Below are 22,794 nucleotides of genomic sequence, written 5' to 3' on the forward strand. Positions count from 1 at the left end.
GGTCATTTGTATTTGGTTGTAAAAGACTTTTTATTTTGTGATAGAGATTTGAATGTCGTTATTGTCAAAATCATATTAATTGATATAAAGTCTTTTCCAATTGACTACCATTTCACATTACTGTTTATTTATCAAATTAATGTCAAAATTGGATCTGTTATTATCCTTTGTGGATGATTTAGATCGAAAATCAAACCATATAATATCATCATTCGATGCTTCCAACTCCCTAATTAATGACATTTCAAACTTGCATACAAACATATCCACGGCTGATTTGACAATTGATTCAATTAGTAACTTATATAATGATAATTTGAATTACCTAAGAGAATTTGATAACCTTTACGAAAAATGCTTTTATCTAGAAGCAAACCTTCATTTAAATGATGATGTCACTAATCAAACAAGTTTTGAAAAATTACATAATGATTTTAACTACCTATTGAAAATTTTCAAAGATAAAAATAACTCTTGTTCGTGGCTAAATCATCAAGATTTTGATATTGAAGAAAAAGAACCCGAAGAAGAAGTAAGCAAAGACTATTCTTGTGAACTCGATCCAATTGATAATACTCCATTAACCCCTGGTCTTCACAAGACAATCTCCATCTCCAATTTGAAATTAAAACCAATCCGTTGTAAATCTTCCAAAATTTCCAAAAAGAAGTCTCGTTATAGATTATCATCAGCTTATACCCTAAACCCACTCATGAGCGGATTTTCAACCCCTCAAGTTGCTTCTTCAAATTCTTTCTTATCTAATAATGACGATGATTTATCCACGGTTATCATTCGTCGTAATCGTGCTGACATTGCCGCTAATCCAAGCTCAACTATAACTCCTTCAACAGGCTCGACTTGTCATAATCATCCTCGTAATGATTTACCCCAACAAAGCGATTCCCGTTATTTACTGTTGAATGCTCTAACCGACAACTCAACTGCTTCTTATATGGATACTTCAATTGACAGAACTACAAATACTACTTTTGACCAACACACTTTTGGCTACGATAAAATTAATCATCAAAATGATTTAAACACAATCAGCTCATCCCCTTCATTCTCAAATAGAGCAAGATCAAATTCCCTACCAGATCTTTCCAGTTGGCAAAATTTAGGTAAGTCAAATGAAGATAGATCACATGAATTATCAAGCTTAAGACATCATAGATTGAACCATTTCATTAGTTATAATGATGGTTTCAAAAATTTTAATAAGTCAAGTTTCACTAGCATGTCCGAAGATGACGAATTAGATCGCCATTCACAAACCTTTTCATCTAATCAAGTAAATATCGATGATGACGCTTTTGAGAACATATCAGTTTACTCCGATATATCTTACGATGATTCTCCATTTAACGACTCTAAATCCTGTCACAATGAAGATTTTGATAACTTTGAAAACTTTTTAAGAAAATCAAGAATTGACTTAAATAATGCATTTCCAAATATTCAAACTCACGATAATCATTTTGATAAAAAAAATTATAGCTTTCATAATCCGATTTCAAACATTCATTTTAATCAAAATCCAGATTTAGGTAAACCAACAATTGAATCAATTTATTCCCATCCAAAAGAACAGACTAATACTTTATTACCGGGGGCTCTAGGTAGAAGCTCCACCAAACTATTGAATGAGGTTATTTCGAAAAATAGTCAATCTGGTACCCCGGCAAAAGATCAGTCTCTGGCATCTCCTACACCAAAAGGTAAATCAAAAAATTTTGCATTATTCAACTTATTGACATCTCCATCGAAGAAAACCTCTTTGGGTTCTCGTGATATTCCTCAAGAAGAAAGAAGAAACAGCATTGATGTAATAAGCAAGTCTCTTACTGAAACTTTCAAGAGTTTAGTCAATAATAACCCCTCATTTATTCAAGTTGGTCCAAATGGTTCAAGATCTGGTTACATCTCTCCATGCTCTAATAATCTTAGCTTATCCTCTAGTGCCCCAACCTTCAGTTCTCTTGAAGGTAGCCCTAGACAGAAAGCCAAAATCTCTCCACCTAAAAAGATCAAAAGAATGCATAATAAAGATAAGAGAGACCCAATATCAATAAAAAATGATATTCAAAACCAAAGATTACCTCCTACTATTTCCAGACTGTACAATAACCTGCATAAGAATTCCAAATTACTCACCCCTTTACAATTTCCTCATGAGAAGAAGCGAGTTAAAAACGGTTATCATTCACAATTGACTATAGGTCCTTCTAAAACTAAAATAATTGATCATGGCGAATCGTCAATTTTTAGGAAGCCGTTGGTGAGTAAAATCAGCCATGATTCTTTGAAACAAGCATTAGCTGAAACTATTATCGAGAATAATGATTAATAGTTCTAATTTTGTTTGACAAATTCTATTTACTTCATTTCTCTTATTGTTACATATTTTTTATTTTACTTCCTTGCATGTTTTAGCCATTTTACTATTTATCCTATTCAGTTCTTCATTTTAGACTTCTACTTCTTTTACTTGTGTTAATTATTGATCTATCAAATATATCTTAATATTTAAACTAATGTACATAATGTATGCAATCTAGATGAATTAATTCAATCAAATCCATGATTTTTGAATATTCCTTTGACACTACTATTGTTCTTGACCTCTCTTACTCCTTGCTCAATCCTTTGGGCCCTCAAACTCTTGATTTTATTGTTTTGTTTCAGATTTTTAGACATGTAAGTAATTGAGGCTTTAGAGCCTGATGCAACTTTATACTGTTTACTAACAGTAACTCCAGAGAAGCTATTTGCGGAACTATTAAGGTCGCTTCCTGATTTAAATGATTTGATGATAGAAGGTTTCTTGAACATTCTCATTAACCCTTCATCATCATCATCTATTTCAAAATCATCACCGTCAGTAGCTTGAGAGTCCGCAAAAGATCTTTTATCGGTTTGCAGCAGCGAAGAATCAATGTCAATTACTGAGTTAGATTGTAAATTACTCAAACTCTTATTTTTCAAGGCTTTAACATCATCGACTTCATCGTCGGACGAGTTAACACCATGTTGATATCTTGAAATCTTTTGCTGCCTCTCATAATCGTCATCATCTCTATTCGAGTCGGTTGCCAAAAAAGACAACGTTTTTCTCACGAACGACTCTTTAATTTTAAGAGTTGGACGTTTTTTCTTGGACGCGTTTAATTCTTGATTATCATCATCACCATCATCATCTTTCTCGGTAGTGTTATTAGAATCATTGAAAGGACTCTCAGACCTTGCTTTGGAATCGCCTTCGTCTGAATGATTGCCATCATCTGAGTCTTCAATTTCATCATCAATTACAATAGGATTATTGGAATTATCTTGAACCAAGTCTAAGAATGCTTTAGCCTTTTCGTTTTTAGCAGCCTTTCTTAATTTTTTATTTTTCAAAAATTCTTGACGTTGTTTTTGAAGAACCTGTCTTTTAAATAGCCTGAAAATTTCGTCTTCTTCGTCTTCATAATCAACATCCAAACTATTGATGCCAGCTCTTCTTGTAAGTCTATGATTTTTGACATCATCCATTAATTTCTCCAATTGTTTTTGATCTTTGATTTTGAAATCTTCCATAAATTTCTGTCTAATTTCTTCGTCATTTAGATCGATATTGAAATCATTATCAATCATTCTTTCATCTTCAGAATTTGCTTGATCGGATTCGTCATTATCTTCACCCCCAATTCCTTTCCATTCATCTTCTGATTCTTCAGCTTCACCTTCTAATATATTTTTAAGACCCTTCTTTTCCATGTCTTTTCTTCTTTTACGGGCTTTTAATTCTTGTCTTCTTATTTTGTTTTGATACATCTTAATTCTTTGCTGAATTTCTTCGGAAGTTTCGTCATCGTTTTCTTTATCATGATCGATATCTTCTATTCGGTTCTGTTGAATATGCTGACGTCCACTTTCTAGTGCTTCTTTAATATCAACATCAGCTTCATCTTGATGATTTTCTTGGGCATTAGAAATTTTTTGAGTAGACTCAGACTCAATAATTTGAGTAGGATCAGCTTGAGTAGCTGAATCTACTTGAGTAGCTTGATAGGTTTGGGTGCCTTGTTGAGACATTGAGATATCTTGGAAAGAGGGTAATTCTACAGGGCCCGAATCTTCTTGACCATCATCATAAGCAACTGAAACGTCTTTTCCATCATCAGTTCTTGGTTTGAGATTACGAAACAATTCTTTATCAGGGTTGGAATCAAGGCCACCCTTGATCACAGGTTTATCCATTGATATATCGATAGGAATATCAGAATTGCTAATTCCGACAGTGTCTTCTTCTTTTTCGAATTCATTATTGATTTGAGAAGAGCTTGCAACTCCGAACATATAACTATCGTCATTTCTTCTCTTTGGATTGATTTCAGGTTGATGCTCATCATCTTCATCATCAGTAACAACCAATTTTCTGTTTCTTCTAGCGGAAACCTCATTTTCATCATCATCAGCTTCATCAGAATTTTCATCATCTACTTCGTTAGCAATTTCATCTTGTTCATCATTATATTCAGAGTCAGGAGCATCATTTGAATCGTAGTCAGAATCAGGAACTTCATCAATGATTTCCTCATCAACTGGATTATAGTCCTTGTCTTCAAGCTTAGCCAATTTAGCCAATTTGGCTTTTTCCAATTCTTTTTCCTTCTTTCTTATATTTCTAGATCTTTCTAATTCACGATTGAATAACGAATCACCTTCTAGCTCTTCATTAACCGCTTCTTCAATGTCAAGATACGGATTTTCTTTTTTCAATTCGATTAATTGGTTTATATTATTTTTGTGTAAATTTTTCAAAAAATCAAAATGTTTTATTTTATTTTGATTTGGAATCATATTCATTCTTAAATTTTTTGGTAATGAATTAATTTTTGAGTTTTTCGAATTCTGAACTTTCTTAGTTGAGAATTTTTTCTTTAATAATAATTTCGATTCTTTTGATAATTCTGGTATTTCTTTTAAATCATCAAGTTGATGATTGTTATTAGAAGCAGATGTTAACGGGAGAGAAGGTCTATAAGGGATTGGAGATGAAGCGTTACGAATTGATGATAGTTGACGATCTGAATCCAGTTCTGAATCATCTAAATCAATAAATTTCCCGTCTTTTGTTGGGGAAGATAATAATTTCCGTTTCAAGTTTTCGGCGTATAAATCGATTGGGTTTTTAGTGCTTGGTTTTTGTTTCTGTTTTGGAGTTGCTGATTGGTTAATTGAAAGAAGGTCATCTTCACCATCAGGTTTTCTAACGTCTTTTTTAATGGGAGAAGTGACTGGACTTGATTTCAATTCGTTGCTTAAGCTTAAATTATCGGGTTGATCTTCTTTATCACTATCGAAATCATCTAAAAACTGATTTTTAGAGAAAGTAATTTTATTTTTAAAATTTGATCTAATTTCCATTTTTCTTTTACTTATATTAATGAATTTATCTTCTTCTTCCAATTCTTTTCTAGTTGGTTGATGATTAATTGTAGAAGAGTCGATGGTTTTATCATATAGTTCATCGTCAAGCTCTTTTTCTTCATCAGATAAAGAAGTATGGTTCAAGTCATTTTCTAAAGATTTTTCATTTTCTAATCTTTTCAATCTTTTAATTTCTGCTAATTTAGCTATTTCTGCTTGTCGATCATATTTAGGAACCTCGTCATCGTCCAGATCAACGAATAGTTTTAGATTTACAGCTTGTGACTTACTTGGCTGAGACTTTACTGGTGAAGACTTCGAAGATGGGTTAATTTCTGCATCTCCGATCGATAGCTGGGGCAACTTCTTAGGTCTGAATTCAGATTCATCTACTGGCAATTGGGGCAATTGATTAATGACTTGAGTTTCATTCGGTTGATTAATTTGTTCACTTGGTTGATTACTTTCACTTGGTTGATTACTTTCACTTGGTTGATTACTTTCACTTGGTTGATTACTTTCACTTGGTTGATTACTTTCACTTGGTTGATTAATTTGTTCACTTGGTTGATTAATTTTTTGAGTCGAAAACAATAACGAGTTTTCAAATGGAAATGATTCATTGATTGGTTGAGTATCTTGGGCTGGGGTATTGATCGGTTGAGTATCCTGGCCAAACAACCGTTGTCTGACCTTACTTAGGATATCCATATTAGGCCCATCATCGCTATTTTGTTCTTGTTCATGATCACCTTCATGATCAGTTTGTTCTTCTTCACTTACTTGGGTATCTGGAATGAAGGAGTAGGTGGTTGAAGGGACTCTGTCGACCTCTATATCGTCAAGGAAGTCCATGCCGTAATGCTTTTCAATGCTAATGCTTTTCAGTACTTGCTAACACTTTCTAATACCAATTCGTTAGCCATTTTGATTTCGTTTAAAACTTTTCCACCCAATATACGCGTTATTTACTTTTTCTTTTTGACGTGTCGCGTATCGGTCAAACCAATCCACCCGTACCCACAAACCAATCCACCCGTACCCACGAATAAAAAACCCGTCTTGCAGTCAGGCACCAGCTGTGGAGTTAAAGCAATCACCCGATTGCACGACCTCTGGATTTATATATGGACAGTTCCATCTCTAGTGATCATTGAATAAACCACCAAGATGTCCCTCCCGATTAAAGATTGTATACCCAATTATTATGAAAGCTATCTTCAAGAAATAGACGATAACCAAACCAGCTACTTGGAGGTGTACGGATACACGGTAATTGAGAACGGAATCCGTATAGCAAGAGCCATCAGACAACAAGATCGACCGGCGGTATTTGCAATTCTCTATAACGACAACAATGATGACCAACCCTTAATCAAGTATAAGAAGAAGTACTACCCCTTGGTCCACACGTTCGAACACACACAGCACCATCTCCACGAAAGCGTCCCCCCGTACGATCTGTCCACTGACTACACCCAGATGATGAACTCTCAAGTGTGCAAGCGCTTAGAAGGGGAAGCGTTCCGGCTGTTGGGGGCCAGGATTGATCGCAGCTACTACAAGAAAGACCCGTACAATTACGACACTTATCGCTACCGGTGGTGATCACGTGTGTATGTCTACCCCCGGATCACACAAAGCCGTTAGGTGCTAAACGATCGTTTACAAAAAGTGACTCTGGACGTGGTACTGCCCGAATTCACATGCGTGGGTTCCGCGCGGCGGTCACGTGCGATTGACTACTTGTTACCACGAGGAATACAACGAGTAAACACTCAACTTACATCTCATTGGAAAAAAGTTTTTTTTTTTGGGCGAAAACTGTGGATCGCATATAGTGAAAAATCTCTTTAAATATATATATATACAATTGTTTTCTTCCTTTTTTTTTTTTTCCTTTTAGTTGAAAAAAACACATCTAGTATACTCTGTACTTTTGTAAAATAACCATGGCTGCTGAAAAATTTCTCTTTACTTCTGAATCTGTTGGTGAAGGTCACCCAGATAAAATTTGTGATCAAGTTTCTGATGCTATTCTTGATGCTTGTCTTGCAGTTGATCCATTATCCAAGGTTGCTTGTGAAACTGCTGCTAAAACCGGTATGATTATGGTTTTTGGTGAAATTACTACCAAAGCTCAATTAGATTACCAAAAAATCATTAGAGATACCATTAAACACATTGGATATGATTCATCTGAAAAAGGATTTGATTATCAAACTTGTAATGTTTTAGTTGCTATTGAACAACAATCCACTGATATTGCTCAAGGTTTACATTATGAAAAAGCTTTAGAAGAATTAGGTGCTGGTGATCAAGGTATTATGTTTGGTTATGCTACTGATGAAACTGATGAAAAATTACCATTAACTATTTTATTATCTCATAAATTAAACGCAGCTTTAGCTGATGCCAGAAGAAATGGATCTTTACCATGGTTAAGACCAGATACCAAGACTCAAGTTACTGTTGAATATGAAAAAGATGGTGGTGCAGTTAAACCATTGAGAGTTGATACCATTGTTATTTCAACTCAACACGCCGATGAAATTTCAACTGAAGATTTAAAATCAGAAATTCATGAACATATCATTAAAAAAGTTATTCCTGCTCATTTATTAGATGATAAAACCGTTTACCATATCCAACCATCCGGTAGATTCGTTATCGGTGGTCCTCAAGGTGATGCTGGTTTAACTGGTAGAAAAATCATTGTTGATACTTATGGTGGTTGGGGTGCTCACGGTGGTGGTGCTTTCTCCGGTAAAGATTTCTCTAAAGTCGATAGATCTGCTGCTTATGCCGCTAGATGGGTTGCTAAATCTTTAGTTAACGCTGGTTTAGCTAGAAGAGCTTTGGTTCAATTCTCTTATGCCATTGGTGTTGCTGAACCATTAAGTATTCATGTTGATACTTATGGTACTTCTTCCAAATCTTCTGAAGAATTGGTTGCCATTATCAGAAAGAATTTCGATTTAAGACCGGGTGTCATTGTTAAAGAATTAGATTTAGCCAGACCAATCTATTTCAAAACCGCTTCTTATGGTCATTTCACTAACCAAGAAAACCCATGGGAACAACCAAAAAAATTGAAATACTAATTTGATTACTTATGATTAATGTGATGACTCATGATTCAACGCTCAACTCGTTGAATCGATATATATAAAAGATACAACAAATAAAAAATACAAAAAAATACAAAAAAAAAAAAAAAAAATAGACCATTTCATTTCATGTTTATGATTCTTATTCTTATTCTTTACTTCATATTATTAATTTTTTTTACTGGATAGAGTTTAATTTTATTGCATTAATTAAGGGAGTCCTCAACGGACAAATAAGTTTATACTAATATACAACTTATATAATAACAATCACTGTAATTGTCTTTTTTGATGAATATATCGAATAAAACTTATACTAGCAATGACTATACCAATTGACCCGCCCATTACAATATCAAGAAAATGATGTCTATAATCTTGAGTCCTTGATAATGCAATATAAAACGCGAGTAAAATTGGTGAACAAGTGATTATATTACCCACGATAGGTTTGCATTGGAATTGACTACCTAACCATAACGAAAGGAAAAGTAACCCACTAAAAGAAATCAGCGAATGGCCCGAAGGAGTAGACTTCATTCCGTCCAGTAAGTAGACTTGCCCCAATGGAGATGAACAGTAACTAATATCGATGTATTGGTCAAGGGGAACATTGGTGTTGGCTCCGCATCTTGCAATAAAATCCGGTCTGGGTCTACCGATCAAATTTTTCAAAATATCAGTAATTACTCCGTTTACCGATAACGAAGTCCATAGTCCTAGCAATGATAAGTTGAGGATGTGGATTGGGTTTTTCCGACTGATATGGACTGCAATGATTACAATACTGGGCACAATTGCCGACCAAAAGTAAAGTTGATTATCACTAACTCTTTCCACCGTAGCAAATGGATGTTGTAACGTTGGATCGGATAATTTAAACTGTCTAAAGAAAGGTTTTGCTGGTTCAACGATATAGAAAAAAACTATAAGAAGCACTCCGACTGAAATCCAATCGGGGACATACTTTTTAAAAGTATTTGATCTTAGGTATTGATTAATCATTAAAGAAGACAAGTTGTATATAAAGAGTGCGATATTTGCACTTTTTTTTTCTCTCTTTTTTCAATCAAGCTTTGAAGATGGTTAGTTTAAATTGTCTTGCTGATGTTTGTCTTATCCCCATTGGTACTGGCCATGCGTCAGTGCTGGATGAAGTAACACTTATAACCCAGTTAGCCCGCGAACTGCATTTATCCACAACTTTACATAGTGCTGGAACCACTATTGAAGGTCCTTGGAGTGAGGTTATGGACTTGATTGGACAAATGCACGAGAAAGTCCATCACCATGGGGTTATTAGAATACAAAGCGATATTAGAGTAGGTACAAGAACCGATAAGAAACAAACTCCACAAGATAAAATTGATATTGTTGAGAAAAAATTGAAAAATATATAAGGTTTTTTTGTTTTTTTTTTTAATTGTTTTAGTTGTTTTATTTTGTTTTATTTTGTTAATAAAAACGCTTGTTAATTGTTTCGTAATTATTGTAATAATTATTTATTAGCGGGCTCTTCTTATCATTTGGAGATGATTTCTTCAGCGACTCATTTGATTTGAGTAGGCTTTCGGCGTAGTTAATTTCGTTCAGTTTTTTCATATCCGACTCCAATGCCTTTTCGGTGATTTTATGTTCTTTTTCACACTCAATAAGTGTATCTTCATTAATTTGGAAGTTCAATGGATTCATCCAAAAGAGTAACTTAATGAAATCCCTACAATCCACGTCGGTATAATTTTTACCGGTTGCTTTATTAAACTCGTTAGCGATGAATTGCCATTTTTCGATTTCTGCGCTATCCAATATTTTTTTCAATAATACTTTATCTTCTTGATTCCAAGATGATGAATTATTATTCCCCTGTTGTCCCACAATCACCTGATATCGATTTCTAGCAGCCAAATATGATCCAACTTCGGTAATTTCTGCAATTTCAACCCAAGACTTGCCCTTTCTTTTGAGGGATACAATCAATTCATCTTGTCTTTGGGTGAATTTTGATTTTCTCTTAGCCCGTTTTTGATTAGTGGTTAAATTAATATCGGGACGTATTGGTGCTTTGGCAAGTGGCGGCACCGGTAATAATTCTTGCAATTTTTCAATAATAGAGCTCGTGTCCCCATCCTTGATACTTTTGCTGTTAGTGCTGGGTTGTTGTTGGTAATTGGTGTAGTTATTATTAGGTATGAGTAGGTAGTTGGTGGGCACGGGTTGTGTTTGTGATTGGGATTGTGTCTGCTGCTGCTGCTGCTGCTGCTGCGGTTGCTGCTGCTGCGGTTGATCGTAAATAGATTGTTGGGGCTGTTGTTGGGAGTGTGATGCTTGTTGATACAAGGGGTTTATTGGATAGTGATTAATTGGAGGTATTGATTGATTGATGGGTAAAGGTATTTGATGGATTTGGTGATTCATTTGTAAATAAGGTTGTGGAACTCCCATTGGACTATTATAGAACCTGGGTTGATCGTATTGTTGTTGTTGCTGTTGCTGCTGCTGTTGAGCTTGTTGCTGCTGTTGCTGCTGCTGCTGTTGAGGTTGTTGATTGGAATTCGACTCGTTATTGAATGACATGTTATAAAAATTCATAATAAAGGGTGTAATAAAATAGAAGAAAGAACGACCAAAAGAAAGAAAGAACAAAAAAAAAAAAAAAAAAAAAAAAACTCAAAAAAAAAAAAAAAAAAAAAGCTTAAGGAAATATTATATTATTTATATATATTATCTAAAATATGATCAAAATATAAGTATGGCGATAATCAATAGAAATCAAATATAATCAACAGAAATAATCAACAGAAATAATCAACAGAAATTCAATAGAAATAATTAATAGAAATAAACTTGAATCTAGAAGATCATTTAAAATCAGAAAAAATTGAGTACTACGGTTATTATTATTTTTAATCCCACCGTAAATATGTAAAGCTATTTAATTTAAATTACGAGATAATATTTCCGCCTTGGACAACTGAAAAAATGTTAGCAAAATCAGCTGAACAAGTCGGCAAACTAAACCCTCCCTACATATTATTTCGTAAAGGCGTGTTTATCAGCTTCCGTGGGTATTGTCTTTTAGTACGGCATCACTGATAGATTAAACCAGTAGGGGGGTTATCTTAATGTTTGTAAGCAGTTTTATTTTCTATCAGAGAGTGGAATATTATATCCCATTCTGTGGGGTACCCACTCTGCCCATCTCTACTTCAGACTCTACCTACTAACGCCCACTCACCGACTCCTACTCGCCGACTCCTATTCACACCAACCCATCACCAACTCTCATTTACTCGTCCATCTACTGAGAGATCTCGTTAGAGCAATCGGGGCGTGTAAGGCAAGTAGGGGCGTCGCGCAAACAAGGGTCACGTGCGGGTTGTTTGTACGGAGCTTTGCCTTGACACTCAGTTGGTGCTGATCTTAGCAGGACTTAGGAACAGAGAAAAACAAGGAAGAAGACTGGGACGAGTAGTGTAAGTAAGAAGGGTAGGAAGGGTAGGAAGGATAGGAAGGATAGGAAGGGTATTGACTCAAGAAAGTTAATTATTCACCTAGTTGACAATTTTTCTATTCACCTCGTGCAAAAAGATTTAGTATAAGAATGTATAGTTAATAATTATATAAGTAACTCAAGTGATATCAGAGTACGGCTCAGGAGTCGGGAGAGTTGAGAGCTTTGACTTGCAAGTGCCTTTTGGCAAGCTGGACAGCATCGATTAGTTGATGAAAATACCCGAATAGTGGTTGCAAAAAGCAGAAAGAAAACAAAGAATTACAGGCAGCTCCGGTGACAGCATCGGGGGTAGGAGTTACTGACCCACGACATCGTGACCTGCGACATCGCGACATCGTGACCTGCGACATCGCGACCTGGGAGCGACATTTGTTCCGGTAGTTTGCGATTTAGTGCTTGCTGGCCATCAAAGCCCGTCCCAGGCAATTAACTCCCGACGCTATGATAAGCAATTAACTGCCGTCATAGCTTAACTATACATAGTAATGGTCACTAAACGGTTGAATTAATGGAAGAACCGTCCAAATGGGAGAGGGTTCGGACGGAGTTTTCAGGGAACAAGAACCCGCTTTTGTCCTTTAGGTCAAGTGCAGCCTTTTTTTTTTTTTTCACAACCTAATCAAGTTGCGATCATGGGGTTTGCTATAAATTAATATAAAACGAAGACATTCTAATTCATAAGTTTGTATAGTAATTATAAAATATTAATATTATTATTATTGAAAATGATTACATCTACACGCACAAGGCTTGGGTATCCAAAACAATTAAGACTATTAAGTTCGGTTAGTAAACCTACCTTATACACTCGTAGTCCCTTAGATATCAAAACCAAGGTTCGTCTGAGTGAAGAGCAAGTTCAAACAAATGATAACAGATTTATAACTCATCCAACCTTCCCTCATCCAGCTTGGACTAATGAAGAGTGTGATATGGTTAAGTTTGAACATCGGGTTCCTCGTACTTTTGGTGATTCAATTGCTTATAATGGTACCATGTTTTTCAGATCATGTTTTGATTTTGTCACTGGTTATAAAAAACCCAAAAATCATCAAGATTTATTAGATGGATTTAAAGGTACTAGATATCAAATGACCGAAGGTAAATGGTTAACCAGGGTGCTATTTTTAGAATCAATTGCTGCAGTTCCTGGTTCGGCAGCTGCTTGGATTAGAACTTTGCATTCGGTACGAAGATTGCAAAGAGATCATGGTTGGATTGAAACTTTATTGGATGAAGCTTATAATGAAAGAATGCATCTTTTAACTTTTGTTAAAATTGGTAATCCTTCTTGGTTCACTAAAACATGTATCTTTTTGGGTCAAGGGATCTTCACTAATGCTTTCTTTTTCATGTACTTATTTAATCCAAAATATTGTCATCGTTTCGTTGGTCATTTAGAAGAAGAAGCAGTTAGTACTTACACCCATTTATTAGAAGAAATCGATTTGGGCCGTTTACCTAAATTTGATGAAGTTAAAATCCCCCAAATTGCTTATGAATATTGGCCGGAATTAAATAAAGATTCCTCTTTTAGAGAGTTGATTGCTAGAATAAGAGCTGATGAATCCAAACATAGAGAAGTTAACCATACTTTAGCCAACTTAGATCAAAAAACTAATAGAAACCCCTTCGTTTTACAGCTTCCAAACGTTAAAGGTCCTCAACCAAATGGTGGATTGAAAGAAGTTAAACCAACCGGTTGGGATAAAAAAGATTTAATCTTATGATTTATGTATTTAGTTTATTTATTGTATCTAGTTTATTTATTGTATTTAGTTTATTTATTGTATTTAGATTTATTCATATGATGTTAATGAGTAGCTCCCAAAAAAATTGTAGCTCCTAAACAAACAATCATTACTAGAAATCCCCAAATACTTAATATCAATCCTCCATATTTTGATAATATATCAATCTTGTTATTTTCTTGTGGTTTTATTAATAAGTATCCGAATAATCCTGGTAATATAAACGATATCGATGTTGATCCAGTAGATCCAACAAATGCCAACACTTTAGCTAATGAACTAACTGATATTGCCAATAAATAACTAAATATCACAATGATACTGGTGATTGCATAAAATCCTCGACTTGATAATGGTACGATAATTGGATCATGTCCATCAGTATCCTGAGCTCCTTCCATTGGAGTGGTTGAAATAAATGAGTGATCGTTTAAACTTTCAATCTCATTTCCCTCATTATTGATTGGAGTATATCCTTCATTAGTAACATTGGTATTTCTTAATTTCCATCCACTTTTAACTCCATTCTTGATGAAATAAATTACATGATTGATTGACCCTCTGCACGGATGACACTGTAAAGGATATGATAAACTAACCATAAGAACAATACAAAGTCTTCCAATTAATGACAGCTTCGAATCTTTTGGATACATGGTTATAATATTCCCATTAACAGAATTCCCAAAATTTAAATATCCAATAATTCCAACAATTAAATAAGAAACACACGCAGTAGATATAGCGTTTCGTATTATATGATTGGATTGTCTAGTTTGAGATCCACTTCTTTCACTTGGCTCTAATTCATTTATAATGGCAAACATATTTTGATGACATGTATATGCAAATACAAATATTGGGAATGATGAAAAGGTTGATTTAAATGATTTTGGTCCAAAAAAATCAACTGATGTGTCAATAGTTGTATCATCTGGTATAGTATCATGCATAGCATAATGGGTTATAACAAGACAGATTAAATATATCACTGAAAAAAGTGCCACTATTGAAGTATACTTTAAACTATCTAATTTTTTCAAATATGACAATGGTGTCACTATTGTAAACATAAATAATGTAATCCAAAAATTACGATTCATTAAAATTCCTTCATTAACATTTAAGGATTCCATAATTTTTGGCATTAAATCTCCAATAACAACCAAATAACTAACTCCAACCCCAAAACATTTGATCGCAATAGCACTATCAAATACAATAGATAACTGTGGATAGGTTAATTGTGATAAACTAAAGTATGATACTGCTCCTTGCTGTTGAGTAAATTTCGATACCTTATTCTGTAAATAAAGTCCAAATGCTGATGTTAAGGATGACCATAATATAAGAAAAGATCCAAATAATAACCCATTACATTTTAACCCATATGGCATGGCAAGAATACCAGCACCAATAATGGTATTTAACAAATTGATGCTACCTGATTTAATCGTAGCTTTACCCATCTTATTTGTTGTTTACTTGAATTAAGCTAAGCTTGTCCAGCAATCCTCTTACTTTATATTCTCGTGTAAAGTGGAATTGATCCTTATCATGAAAGCCTTTTGATTGAATGAAGGAAAGTTCTCTCCGATTATTTGATATGGTTGTAAATCACACTCTTATCGATAATTCCAGTTGTTTGTCTCAATAAAAGTTCTGCTTTCAAAATCGCCAGTAACATTTTTTCTCTTTCTGGGAATCGACATCGAGTATGCAGCTAAGAATTGGATTTCTAATTTGGCTGCCAAATCAATTACTAATGACTGCTGCCATCATCCTTCGAGAAGTCAAATCTCGGAGATGATCCTATAAGGGACAATGGATGGTGCCACCGGCCGCAAGTATTACCAATAGGAGTACCATCCCGGTTGTATACTCAAGTTTATTTGTAAGCGTGCACCATTTTTGTTCAATACAAATATCCAGCCTGTTGCTCCTTTCTTCGACCAAAGTTATAAACCTTGAAGACAACAATGACTGGTAAGCCAATAAGACAAAGTAAACTATTCCAACCAATTAAGGTAGGATCTTTCGAATTGAAACACCGTGTTGCTCATTCACCAACTACAAGGTTACGTGCTGATGAAAATAACGTTCCAAGTGACTTGCAATTGAAGTATTATACCGACAGAACAACCAAACCAGGGACTTTGGTTGTTAGCGAAGCAGCTCAGATTACCGACAATGAGTACCGCTATCCTAATGTTCCAGGTATTTGGAATAATGATCAAGTTAAAGCATGGAAAATTATTACTGATGCAGTTCACAAGAATAAATCGGCTATAGCTTTACAACTCTGGTCTTTGGGTAGAATTGCTGATCCAGAAGGAATGAAAGAGAGAGGTTTCAAACCTTTTGCCCCTTCTGCTATTTACGAAAGCGAAGAAGTAAAGGCAAAAGCTGAAAAAGTTGGTAATACCATTCATGAGATGACTGAAGATGAAATCCATCATTTGGTTAACCATACTTACGTTAATGCTGCTAAGAATGGTTTAGCAGCAGGGTTTGATTTCATTGAAATCCATTCTGCCAATGGTTACTTGTTAGAACAATTTATTAATCCCTGTTCTAATAAAAGAACAGATAAATACGGTGGCTCAATCGAAAATAGAACCAGACTCACCTTAGAAGTGATTGACGCTTTAATTCCAATTGTTGGAGCTGATAAATTGGCCGTTAGGTTTTCACCTTGGTCAACTTTCCAAGGTATGTTAGCTGAAAATGATGAAGTTCATCCAATTGCTACTTTTGGTTATCTTGCAAGTGAATTGCAAAAAAGAGCTGATACTGGTAACGAATTGGCTTATATTAGTCTTGTTGATGGTAGATTCGAGCCAGATGGTGAAAGAGGAGTTGATAATACCTTTTTCAAACAAATTTGGAAAGGTAAGTTATTAAGAGGTGGTAATTACACCTATGATGCTGAAAATTGGGAGACAGTCTTATCAGATATGGATGATGATAGATCAATTGCTGGTTTTGGTAGATTATTCATTTCAAATCCTGATTTACCCGATAGAATCGAAAATGAAAAAGAGTTGAATCCGTATGATAGAAGTACTTTTATGGTTGCTTCCACTAATAAAGGTTATAATACTTATTCAAAGCTTGGTGAAACTATTGATGTTGAAACTGAATCAAAAATGAATGCTATTGCTTTAGTTTAATTTTGTATATTTCACATACTACTTTTAATTTTAACAAATTTTTATAATGTGTATTGATCAGCATGTCATAAACAAATAAAAAGATCAAGAAAATACAGTAAAACTAAATAGAAGAAACAAATAAAAGAAAAAAATTAACAAGACAACCTTCCTTCAAATGAAAATCAATTCAAATACATTGAAAGAATAAGCTAAAGTGCCCACCTTTACCAAGTATCTTGACAAACTAAAAAGAAAATTTAATCACTGGAAGATGAGACAAATAGAAAATTGGTAAAGAAGTAGAACAGAGTAATTTGTATGTAGTATATATCATTCCTTTTTCAACAAAAGAAGAGAGTAATTTAGAATAAAACAAGACTATTTGAGAAATCAGAAAGAGATAAGGGGCTTTTAATAATTCAAAAAAAGTAATAAAAAACAAAAAGGTAGACGGTGATTAGATGTAGTGAGACTTCCCAAAGACAAGCACTCAGAATAAAAAAAATAATAATAAAAAGACCAAAATATAAAGGTGGAAATCAATAGTAGTAATAATAAATATTCAAGTAAATATCATCTTTGACAAAAACCATCCAAGGAATTAAAAGATTAACCAACTTAAGATAAATGCCAAAATAACCAAGATAATGGCAAAAGGAATCGAGATACCGCTAACTGGTTCTTCTGAGGTTGCAGCTTGGGAACTTGATTTTTCACCAGAGGTAACTTTAGAAGAATCAACCTTTTCGTTAGAGTCTAATTTTTGCGATAAGTTATTAATTTCAGCATTTGAAGCATCTAATTCTTTTTGTAAATCATCACCAGATTGAGCTTGACCAGAACCATTACTTTGATCTCTGGAAGGAGTAGTATAAGCATCATTTATAGATTTATCGCTTGGTCTTTCAGGAGTTGAAATAGAAGAAGACCCAGCTGGAACGGAAGGAGCGGTAAGACCAGTTGATGCAGCAGCAGCACTAGCACCGGCGGCACCAGCACCAACACCAGCAGCACCATTAGCAACGTGATCTTCATCACTATCGGTGATAACGTAATTGACTCTTAATTTTTTGGAAACCAATTGTTCTTTATATTTAGCTTCCAAAGAAGACCAGATTTCACCAACTTTTTGAGCATCTTCTAATTCGGGACAAGGTAAAGAAACAATTAAGAATTTATCTTTACATTTAAAATCTTTTGGTAAAGGTTGAGCAAAACCTTGTAAAATGATCGAAATTTTAACTGAATCATTTGGTTCAACCACACTGGCGTTTGGTCTAACACAGTATAATTTAGGAGCAGTGGTTTTAACTTTGAAAGCCAAGGGACTCGAAGAAGTATTGGTTAAAGTCAAATATTCAGTGGATTGCTTGGTAAAAGTACCTAAAAAATTAAGTTAGTAAATTGACCAATGAATACCTTCCCCTTAATTGTCTAGTACACGCTAAATTGCGGTGGTTTATCCAATGTTGTTTGAAACTATTCAATCAACATGTGTCAATAGGAAATCATTGAAAGCGAACGGAAAAAAGGACAGCAATATCAATTCACCTGAATCAACCTGATCAGTGTTCCTTCAATTCAGCAAATCAATCTCGGATCGACTCAAACGTCTTTTCATATGAACAATTAACTCGGTAAACCCACACAGAAACCCCCCATCTTCAATTTTTCAATCCAGCTTATACTAAATGAACTAATGAGGGTCGAAATAATCCTTTTTTTGCCCTGTCAAAATGGAAAAGAATCTCTCATTTAAACACTACATACCTTTAAATTCTAATACACTTGGTTGAACTTCCATTATGGTATGCTATATGAACAAGTTGATGATGATATAAGGAAAGAATTGGTTAGATGGAGAAAGAAAAGGTTGGAAAGGAAAACAAAAACATGAAAAAAAAAAAAAAAAAAAAATCCAGTTTCTTCCTCACTAAACCTTTTTACGTGACAAAAGCAAAATTCACACTAAAAATTTGTCTTCTCTTTAAACGAAAGCGACTTCTGCTACATTCTCAAATACTCTGAAACAATCTTTGCTGGTTTGACTACAAGCGTGATTATAAGTCTGTGTCCTGGCTTCTGTATTGGAAGCTCATGAGAAGGGCCCTCCGTAAATGAACACGATTCAATTAGCACACGATTTCAATTACTAAGAAATGTACCCGTACCTTTTCTTTTTTTGGCCTTTCCCTGGTTTTTTCTTCGTTCGTTCATTATTTCGCCCCGTTGTGCTGGTGGGAGAATTGAAATGAAACGATTGTAAGTGATTTTGGCCAATTCTGTGATTGTTTGTTTGAGTAGACGTAGTGAACCATGTAGAGAGTTGTGTAAAGACGACCCCGTTACGGGGAAAGTTTAAATCTTTATAGGGAATTAACGAATATACGAGAATGCCAGCCCTGCCAGCAAATGATGATTGATAGATGGGATGAGGGCTACAATTACAAGAGGGAAAGATAAATGCATATATTAAAGAGATTAGAAATCTTCACCACGAGAGACAACTTCTTTTTTATGAGGATGTAATAAGATGGTGTGTTCGAATTGAGCGGTGTAACTACCTTTGATATCAACGATTGGAGGATAGTCTTCTACAATACCAGCTCTAACCAATTGATTCAATGCTAATAAGTATTTATCTTCACCGGTTCTTTCTAAGTAACGACGACACCAAGGTAAAGTACCGAAATTCGTTTTAATACTTTCCATTAAAGATTTTGAACGATCAGTTGGAGCTTTCAAATTTTGAGCCTCTGGTATAAGAGCATAATGGGAGCATTCACCAGATCCAACAACGTAACCATTACCAGTAGACCCGAAAGTTTCAATCGCAAAAGTTTCACCTTCTTCCATTTTAGTCATATCACCATTTGGTACAATTGGAACAGTTTTACCAGAATGAATAACGTAATTACCGATATTATGACCATTCAAATTTCTGATACACTTAACTGGATAAGTTTTACCATTTAATTCAACTTCGTATGATTCCATTACTTCTTGAACGGCTTCTCCGATATCATTTAATCTAACATCAATACCGGCTTCTTTAACCCCAGTATTAGTTGCTTCTTTAACTGCATTAAGTAAATTATCATACTTATCATCAAATGTTAATGTAAAAGCTGAATCGACAATATGTCCATTAACGTGAACACCAATATCCACCTTCATAACATCTTCATAACTTAAAACGGTTTTATCTCCAGTATTAGGAGTGAAATGTGCTGCAACATGATTTAACGATAAACCAGTTGGGAATCCAATACCTTGTTTTAAAGTATGGTCATTCCCAGTATAAGTTCTAATAGAATTTTCAATTAAATCAGCAATTTCAATCATACTCATCCCTGGTTTAATACTTGATTTGGCCTTTTGACGTACTCTACGGTGGATCTCGGCACCTTTACGGAAATCTTGCCAATCATTATTACGTTGACGATCCAAGTATCTTTTTTCTTCGCTAGTTACACGGTAGCTGTTGACTTCCAATGGGTACTCTTGCCATTCCCCTTCTGGAAAAATCCCATCGGGGTAACTGTTATCAATAGCAGTTAACTTCTTCTTCTTCTTATTTTTACTCTTCTTCTTCTTCTTCTTGTCTTCTTCACTTTCTGCTTCAGGAATTGATTCCGCTTTGGAATCTTCGATCTTCAAGTCATCAAGTTTGCTTTCAACAGGTGTTTCGGCCGGAATGTCAGCTGGTTTAGTCTCACTCATATTTTGGATTTAACTACTTCAATCTATTTAAGATGGTTATTGCAATTTTTTTTTTTTTTTTTCATTTTTTCCCTTCATCTATAAACCAGTTACGGGGGTGGTATTGCACGTGCAACATCATTACTTCCGGGACTTTTGTAATTACATTACTATAAATATACCATTTATTAAAAATTACTTAAGATTAAGAGATTGGCAAGTACGCCAAGAGAGAACCGAAAAGAAGAGAAATACTAAGCAAGAGATAAACATAAATTAAAGATTTTTTTTTTTATTTTCTTTTCGTAAAAACAAAAATTTTGCAATCATTTTTTAATTTTTTTTTTATTTTAATAATACAATGAAGAAATACATAAACCAAACCAAAGATCCGAACCAGAAATACCACTTATAATACAAATGAGCCATAACCAAAAAAGAACAAACAAAGGAAGCCACAAGTCAAACCAACTTCTAGTCCTTGCCGGAATCATTCAGATTATTTCCAAACAACCCATCTTTATCAAAGTTAATCATTTTACCATCGACAGGCAGTTTATTTGAATCATTCTTGTCTTGAATATTAGCTGTAGCAGAATTAGATAAGTTACTACCGATTACTTGAGGACCTCCACCACTTTGTAAGACGCCGTAATTACTCATCATGGTGTTGAAATCGGGAGTTTTCAAGAAATTCTTATTGTTTAGTATACTTAGAGAATTGTTATTGGAGTTATTATTGTGATGGATATTTGCTGAGCCTGGGGAAGGAGTAAAGAAAACATAGTCACTCATATTGAATCCTGCAGGAGTCAAAGTTAAACCAGAAGATGGTAAACCCGACCCACCATTTGGATTCAATTGATTATTTACTGAGTTATTGAAAAGATTAATCGAAGGAGTTAATCTATTTTGAGGAGTTTTAGTAGTATTTGTAATGTGACGTTTTGGAGTTAAAGGAGGAGGGAATGAATTGGTAGATTGATTTTGTTGTTTATTGGATGATAATTGATTATGAACTGAGGAAATTGGTGGTAACTTTTCATTTGATCTTGGAGTATTATTAGAAGAATGATAAGGTTTTGCAGGAGACGGAGAAGTAGCCAAGTACATTAATAAATCTGCACCTTCTTCATCGGTATTGAAATTCTTAGATTGAGTTGGGGTACGTAAGGGATTTGTATGGAGCTGTCTTTTAGGAAGGGTTGGAGTAGTCTGTTCGTTTTTATTTTTCTTCAGGGATGAAGAGTTACTTAAAGATGGAGAAGGTTTCAAAGCAGTATCCAAAGTGTTTGGTGTAGTGGTTGGAGATGAAGCCTGTTCTAAATTAATTTTAGGAGTTTGATGATTTAAAGGAGAGGATTTCAAATTTTTGATACCACCTTTTTTAGTTGGAGAGTCAATTTCATCATCGTAATTATTATGATGAGATAAGATTTGGTTTGACCGAGGAGCACTCAAGGGAGTTCCTTTCAACGGAGATGAGGATAAGAACACTGCATTTGAATTTTTCATTTGCGTTGGAGATTTCCCATTTGGACTGTATAAATTAGGAGATGATGATAAAGTATTTGAATTGTACGAGGGCGAAGAGTCAAATTTATTCTTCTTCAACATATAGTATTTCAAAGGAGAAGCTTTAGGTAAGTTTGAAGAAGCTGATTTAGGAGAAACTTTAGTGTTATTTGGAGATAACGATTGTTTAGCAGTGATTGAAGCTTTTGATAATTTTTTCTTTAATTGTTTGGCAATTTTTTCTAACTCATCTTTACGTAAGGGAGTTTTCGGTTTAACCCCAACATTAGATGGACTATCTTGGATTTGACTTGTAGTAGAGTTGTTTGCCATTGTAGAATTCATTGAAATATCAAATTCTGGAGATGATGTTTTAATAGGTGATGAATGATTTATAGTATTAGTATTTTCTCTTAAAGTATTCATGATTAAAGAAAAGACAGCCGGTTAAAAAAAACCAAATTAAAATTAATATAAATGTTTTATTAAGCGAAGGTGTAAATTTATAAGTAACAACGGAAATATCCCAATAGCAACTAGACTAATTAGTCTTTATTCAAATTTAATCGGTTATAGGTTTCTAACTATCGGTGAAGAACAAGTAAATTACACGTATTTGGAATAGTATT

At 34.4% G+C, this 22,794-nt stretch overlaps 13 protein-coding genes across 13 annotated transcripts; 6 read left to right on the forward strand and 7 right to left on the reverse strand.

Moving 5' to 3' along the window:
- Positions 1-139: 139 nt before the first annotated feature.
- Positions 140-2,350, forward strand: HYPBUDRAFT_237304 (uncharacterized protein; the record flags this gene model as incomplete). Its single annotated transcript, XM_020223201.1, has 1 exon — positions 140-2,350. The coding sequence occupies one exon, from the start codon at positions 140-142 to the stop codon at positions 2,348-2,350; it is 2,211 nt and encodes a 736-aa protein (XP_020079492.1).
- Positions 2,351-2,571: 221 nt separating this feature from the next.
- Positions 2,572-6,273, reverse strand: GIN1 (chromatin-modulating protein; the record flags this gene model as incomplete). Its single annotated transcript, XM_020223414.1, has 1 exon — positions 2,572-6,273. The coding sequence occupies one exon, from the start codon at positions 6,271-6,273 to the stop codon at positions 2,572-2,574; it is 3,702 nt and encodes a 1,233-aa protein (XP_020079493.1).
- A 158-nt stretch (positions 6,274-6,431) lies between these two features.
- Positions 6,432-7,309, forward strand: HYPBUDRAFT_181813 (uncharacterized protein). The gene has a single exon (XM_020222900.1). The coding sequence runs from the start codon at positions 6,589-6,591 to the stop codon at positions 7,024-7,026; it is 438 nt and encodes a 145-aa protein (XP_020079494.1). The 5' UTR covers positions 6,432-6,588; the 3' UTR covers positions 7,027-7,309.
- Positions 7,310-7,370: 61 nt separating this feature from the next.
- Positions 7,371-8,522, forward strand: SAM2 (methionine adenosyltransferase; the record flags this gene model as incomplete). Its single annotated transcript, XM_020219990.1, has 1 exon — positions 7,371-8,522. One exon carries the CDS (start codon positions 7,371-7,373, stop codon positions 8,520-8,522), a length of 1,152 nt encoding a protein of 383 aa, XP_020079495.1.
- A 324-nt stretch (positions 8,523-8,846) lies between these two features.
- Positions 8,847-9,533, reverse strand: HYPBUDRAFT_89034 (phosphatase PAP2 family protein; the record flags this gene model as incomplete). The annotated part of the gene is made up of 1 exon (XM_020223836.1): positions 8,847-9,533. A coding segment is annotated over one exon (687 nt), but the record flags the coding sequence as incomplete, so codon positions are not given.
- A 77-nt stretch (positions 9,534-9,610) lies between these two features.
- Positions 9,611-9,928, forward strand: ECM15 (Ecm15p; the record flags this gene model as incomplete). Its single annotated transcript, XM_020218067.1, has 1 exon — positions 9,611-9,928. One exon carries the CDS (start codon positions 9,611-9,613, stop codon positions 9,926-9,928), a length of 318 nt encoding a protein of 105 aa, XP_020079497.1.
- A 205-nt stretch (positions 9,929-10,133) lies between these two features.
- Positions 10,134-10,640, reverse strand: AAF1 (C2H2-type transcription factor AAF1; the record flags this gene model as incomplete). The annotated part of the gene is made up of 1 exon (XM_020223851.1): positions 10,134-10,640. A coding segment is annotated over one exon (507 nt), but the record flags the coding sequence as incomplete, so codon positions are not given.
- A 2,091-nt stretch (positions 10,641-12,731) lies between these two features.
- On the forward strand, positions 12,732-13,750 carry HYPBUDRAFT_151761 (alternative oxidase; the record flags this gene model as incomplete). The annotated part of the gene is made up of 1 exon (XM_020220669.1): positions 12,732-13,750. A coding segment is annotated over exon 1 (896 nt), but the record flags the coding sequence as incomplete, so codon positions are not given.
- Positions 13,751-13,855: 105 nt separating this feature from the next.
- On the reverse strand, positions 13,856-15,344 carry HYPBUDRAFT_237330 (aspartate/glutamate transporter; the record flags this gene model as incomplete). The annotated part of the gene is made up of 1 exon (XM_020223202.1): positions 13,856-15,344. The coding sequence occupies exon 1, from the start codon at positions 15,260-15,262 to the stop codon at positions 13,856-13,858; it is 1,407 nt and encodes a 468-aa protein (XP_020079500.1). The 5' UTR covers positions 15,263-15,344.
- Positions 15,345-15,579: 235 nt separating this feature from the next.
- Positions 15,580-16,966, forward strand: HYPBUDRAFT_160148 (alkene reductase; the record flags this gene model as incomplete). Its single annotated transcript, XM_020222470.1, has 1 exon — positions 15,580-16,966. Exon 1 carries the CDS (start codon positions 15,773-15,775, stop codon positions 16,964-16,966), a length of 1,194 nt encoding a protein of 397 aa, XP_020079501.1. The 5' UTR covers positions 15,580-15,772.
- Positions 16,967-17,975: 1,009 nt separating this feature from the next.
- On the reverse strand, positions 17,976-18,752 carry HYPBUDRAFT_98168 (phosphatidylinositol-binding protein; the record flags this gene model as incomplete). Its single annotated transcript, XM_020224008.1, has 2 exons — positions 17,976-18,331; positions 18,719-18,752. Coding segments are annotated over 2 exons (390 nt in total), but the record flags the coding sequence as incomplete, so codon positions are not given.
- Positions 18,753-19,429: 677 nt separating this feature from the next.
- HYPBUDRAFT_155331 (methionine aminopeptidase) lies at positions 19,430-20,792 on the reverse strand (the record flags this gene model as incomplete). Its single annotated transcript, XM_020222105.1, has 2 exons — positions 19,430-20,621; positions 20,788-20,792. The coding sequence occupies 2 exons, from the start codon at positions 20,790-20,792 to the stop codon at positions 19,430-19,432; spliced, it is 1,197 nt and encodes a 398-aa protein (XP_020079503.1).
- A 249-nt stretch (positions 20,793-21,041) lies between these two features.
- Positions 21,042-22,311, reverse strand: HYPBUDRAFT_151762 (uncharacterized protein). Its single transcript, XM_020220670.1, has one exon. It carries the CDS (start codon positions 22,265-22,267, stop codon positions 21,125-21,127), a length of 1,143 nt encoding a protein of 380 aa, XP_020079504.1. The 5' UTR covers positions 22,268-22,311; the 3' UTR covers positions 21,042-21,124.
- Between the last annotated feature and the right edge of the window lie 483 nt (positions 22,312-22,794).

Source organism: Hyphopichia burtonii, assembly GCF_001661395.1.
Source record: "Hyphopichia burtonii NRRL Y-1933 unplaced genomic scaffold HYPBUscaffold_1, whole genome shotgun sequence".
NCBI classification, from domain to species: Eukaryota; Fungi; Ascomycota; class Pichiomycetes; order Serinales; family Debaryomycetaceae; genus Hyphopichia; species Hyphopichia burtonii.

Coding starts and splice junctions, on each gene's coding strand:
- HYPBUDRAFT_151762 (XM_020220670.1), bottom strand. CDS start 22,267: ATGTTGAAGAAGAATAAATTTGACTCTTCGCCCTCGTACAATTCAAAT.
- HYPBUDRAFT_181813 (XM_020222900.1), top strand. CDS start 6,589: ATGTCCCTCCCGATTAAAGATTGTATACCCAATTATTATGAAAGCTAT.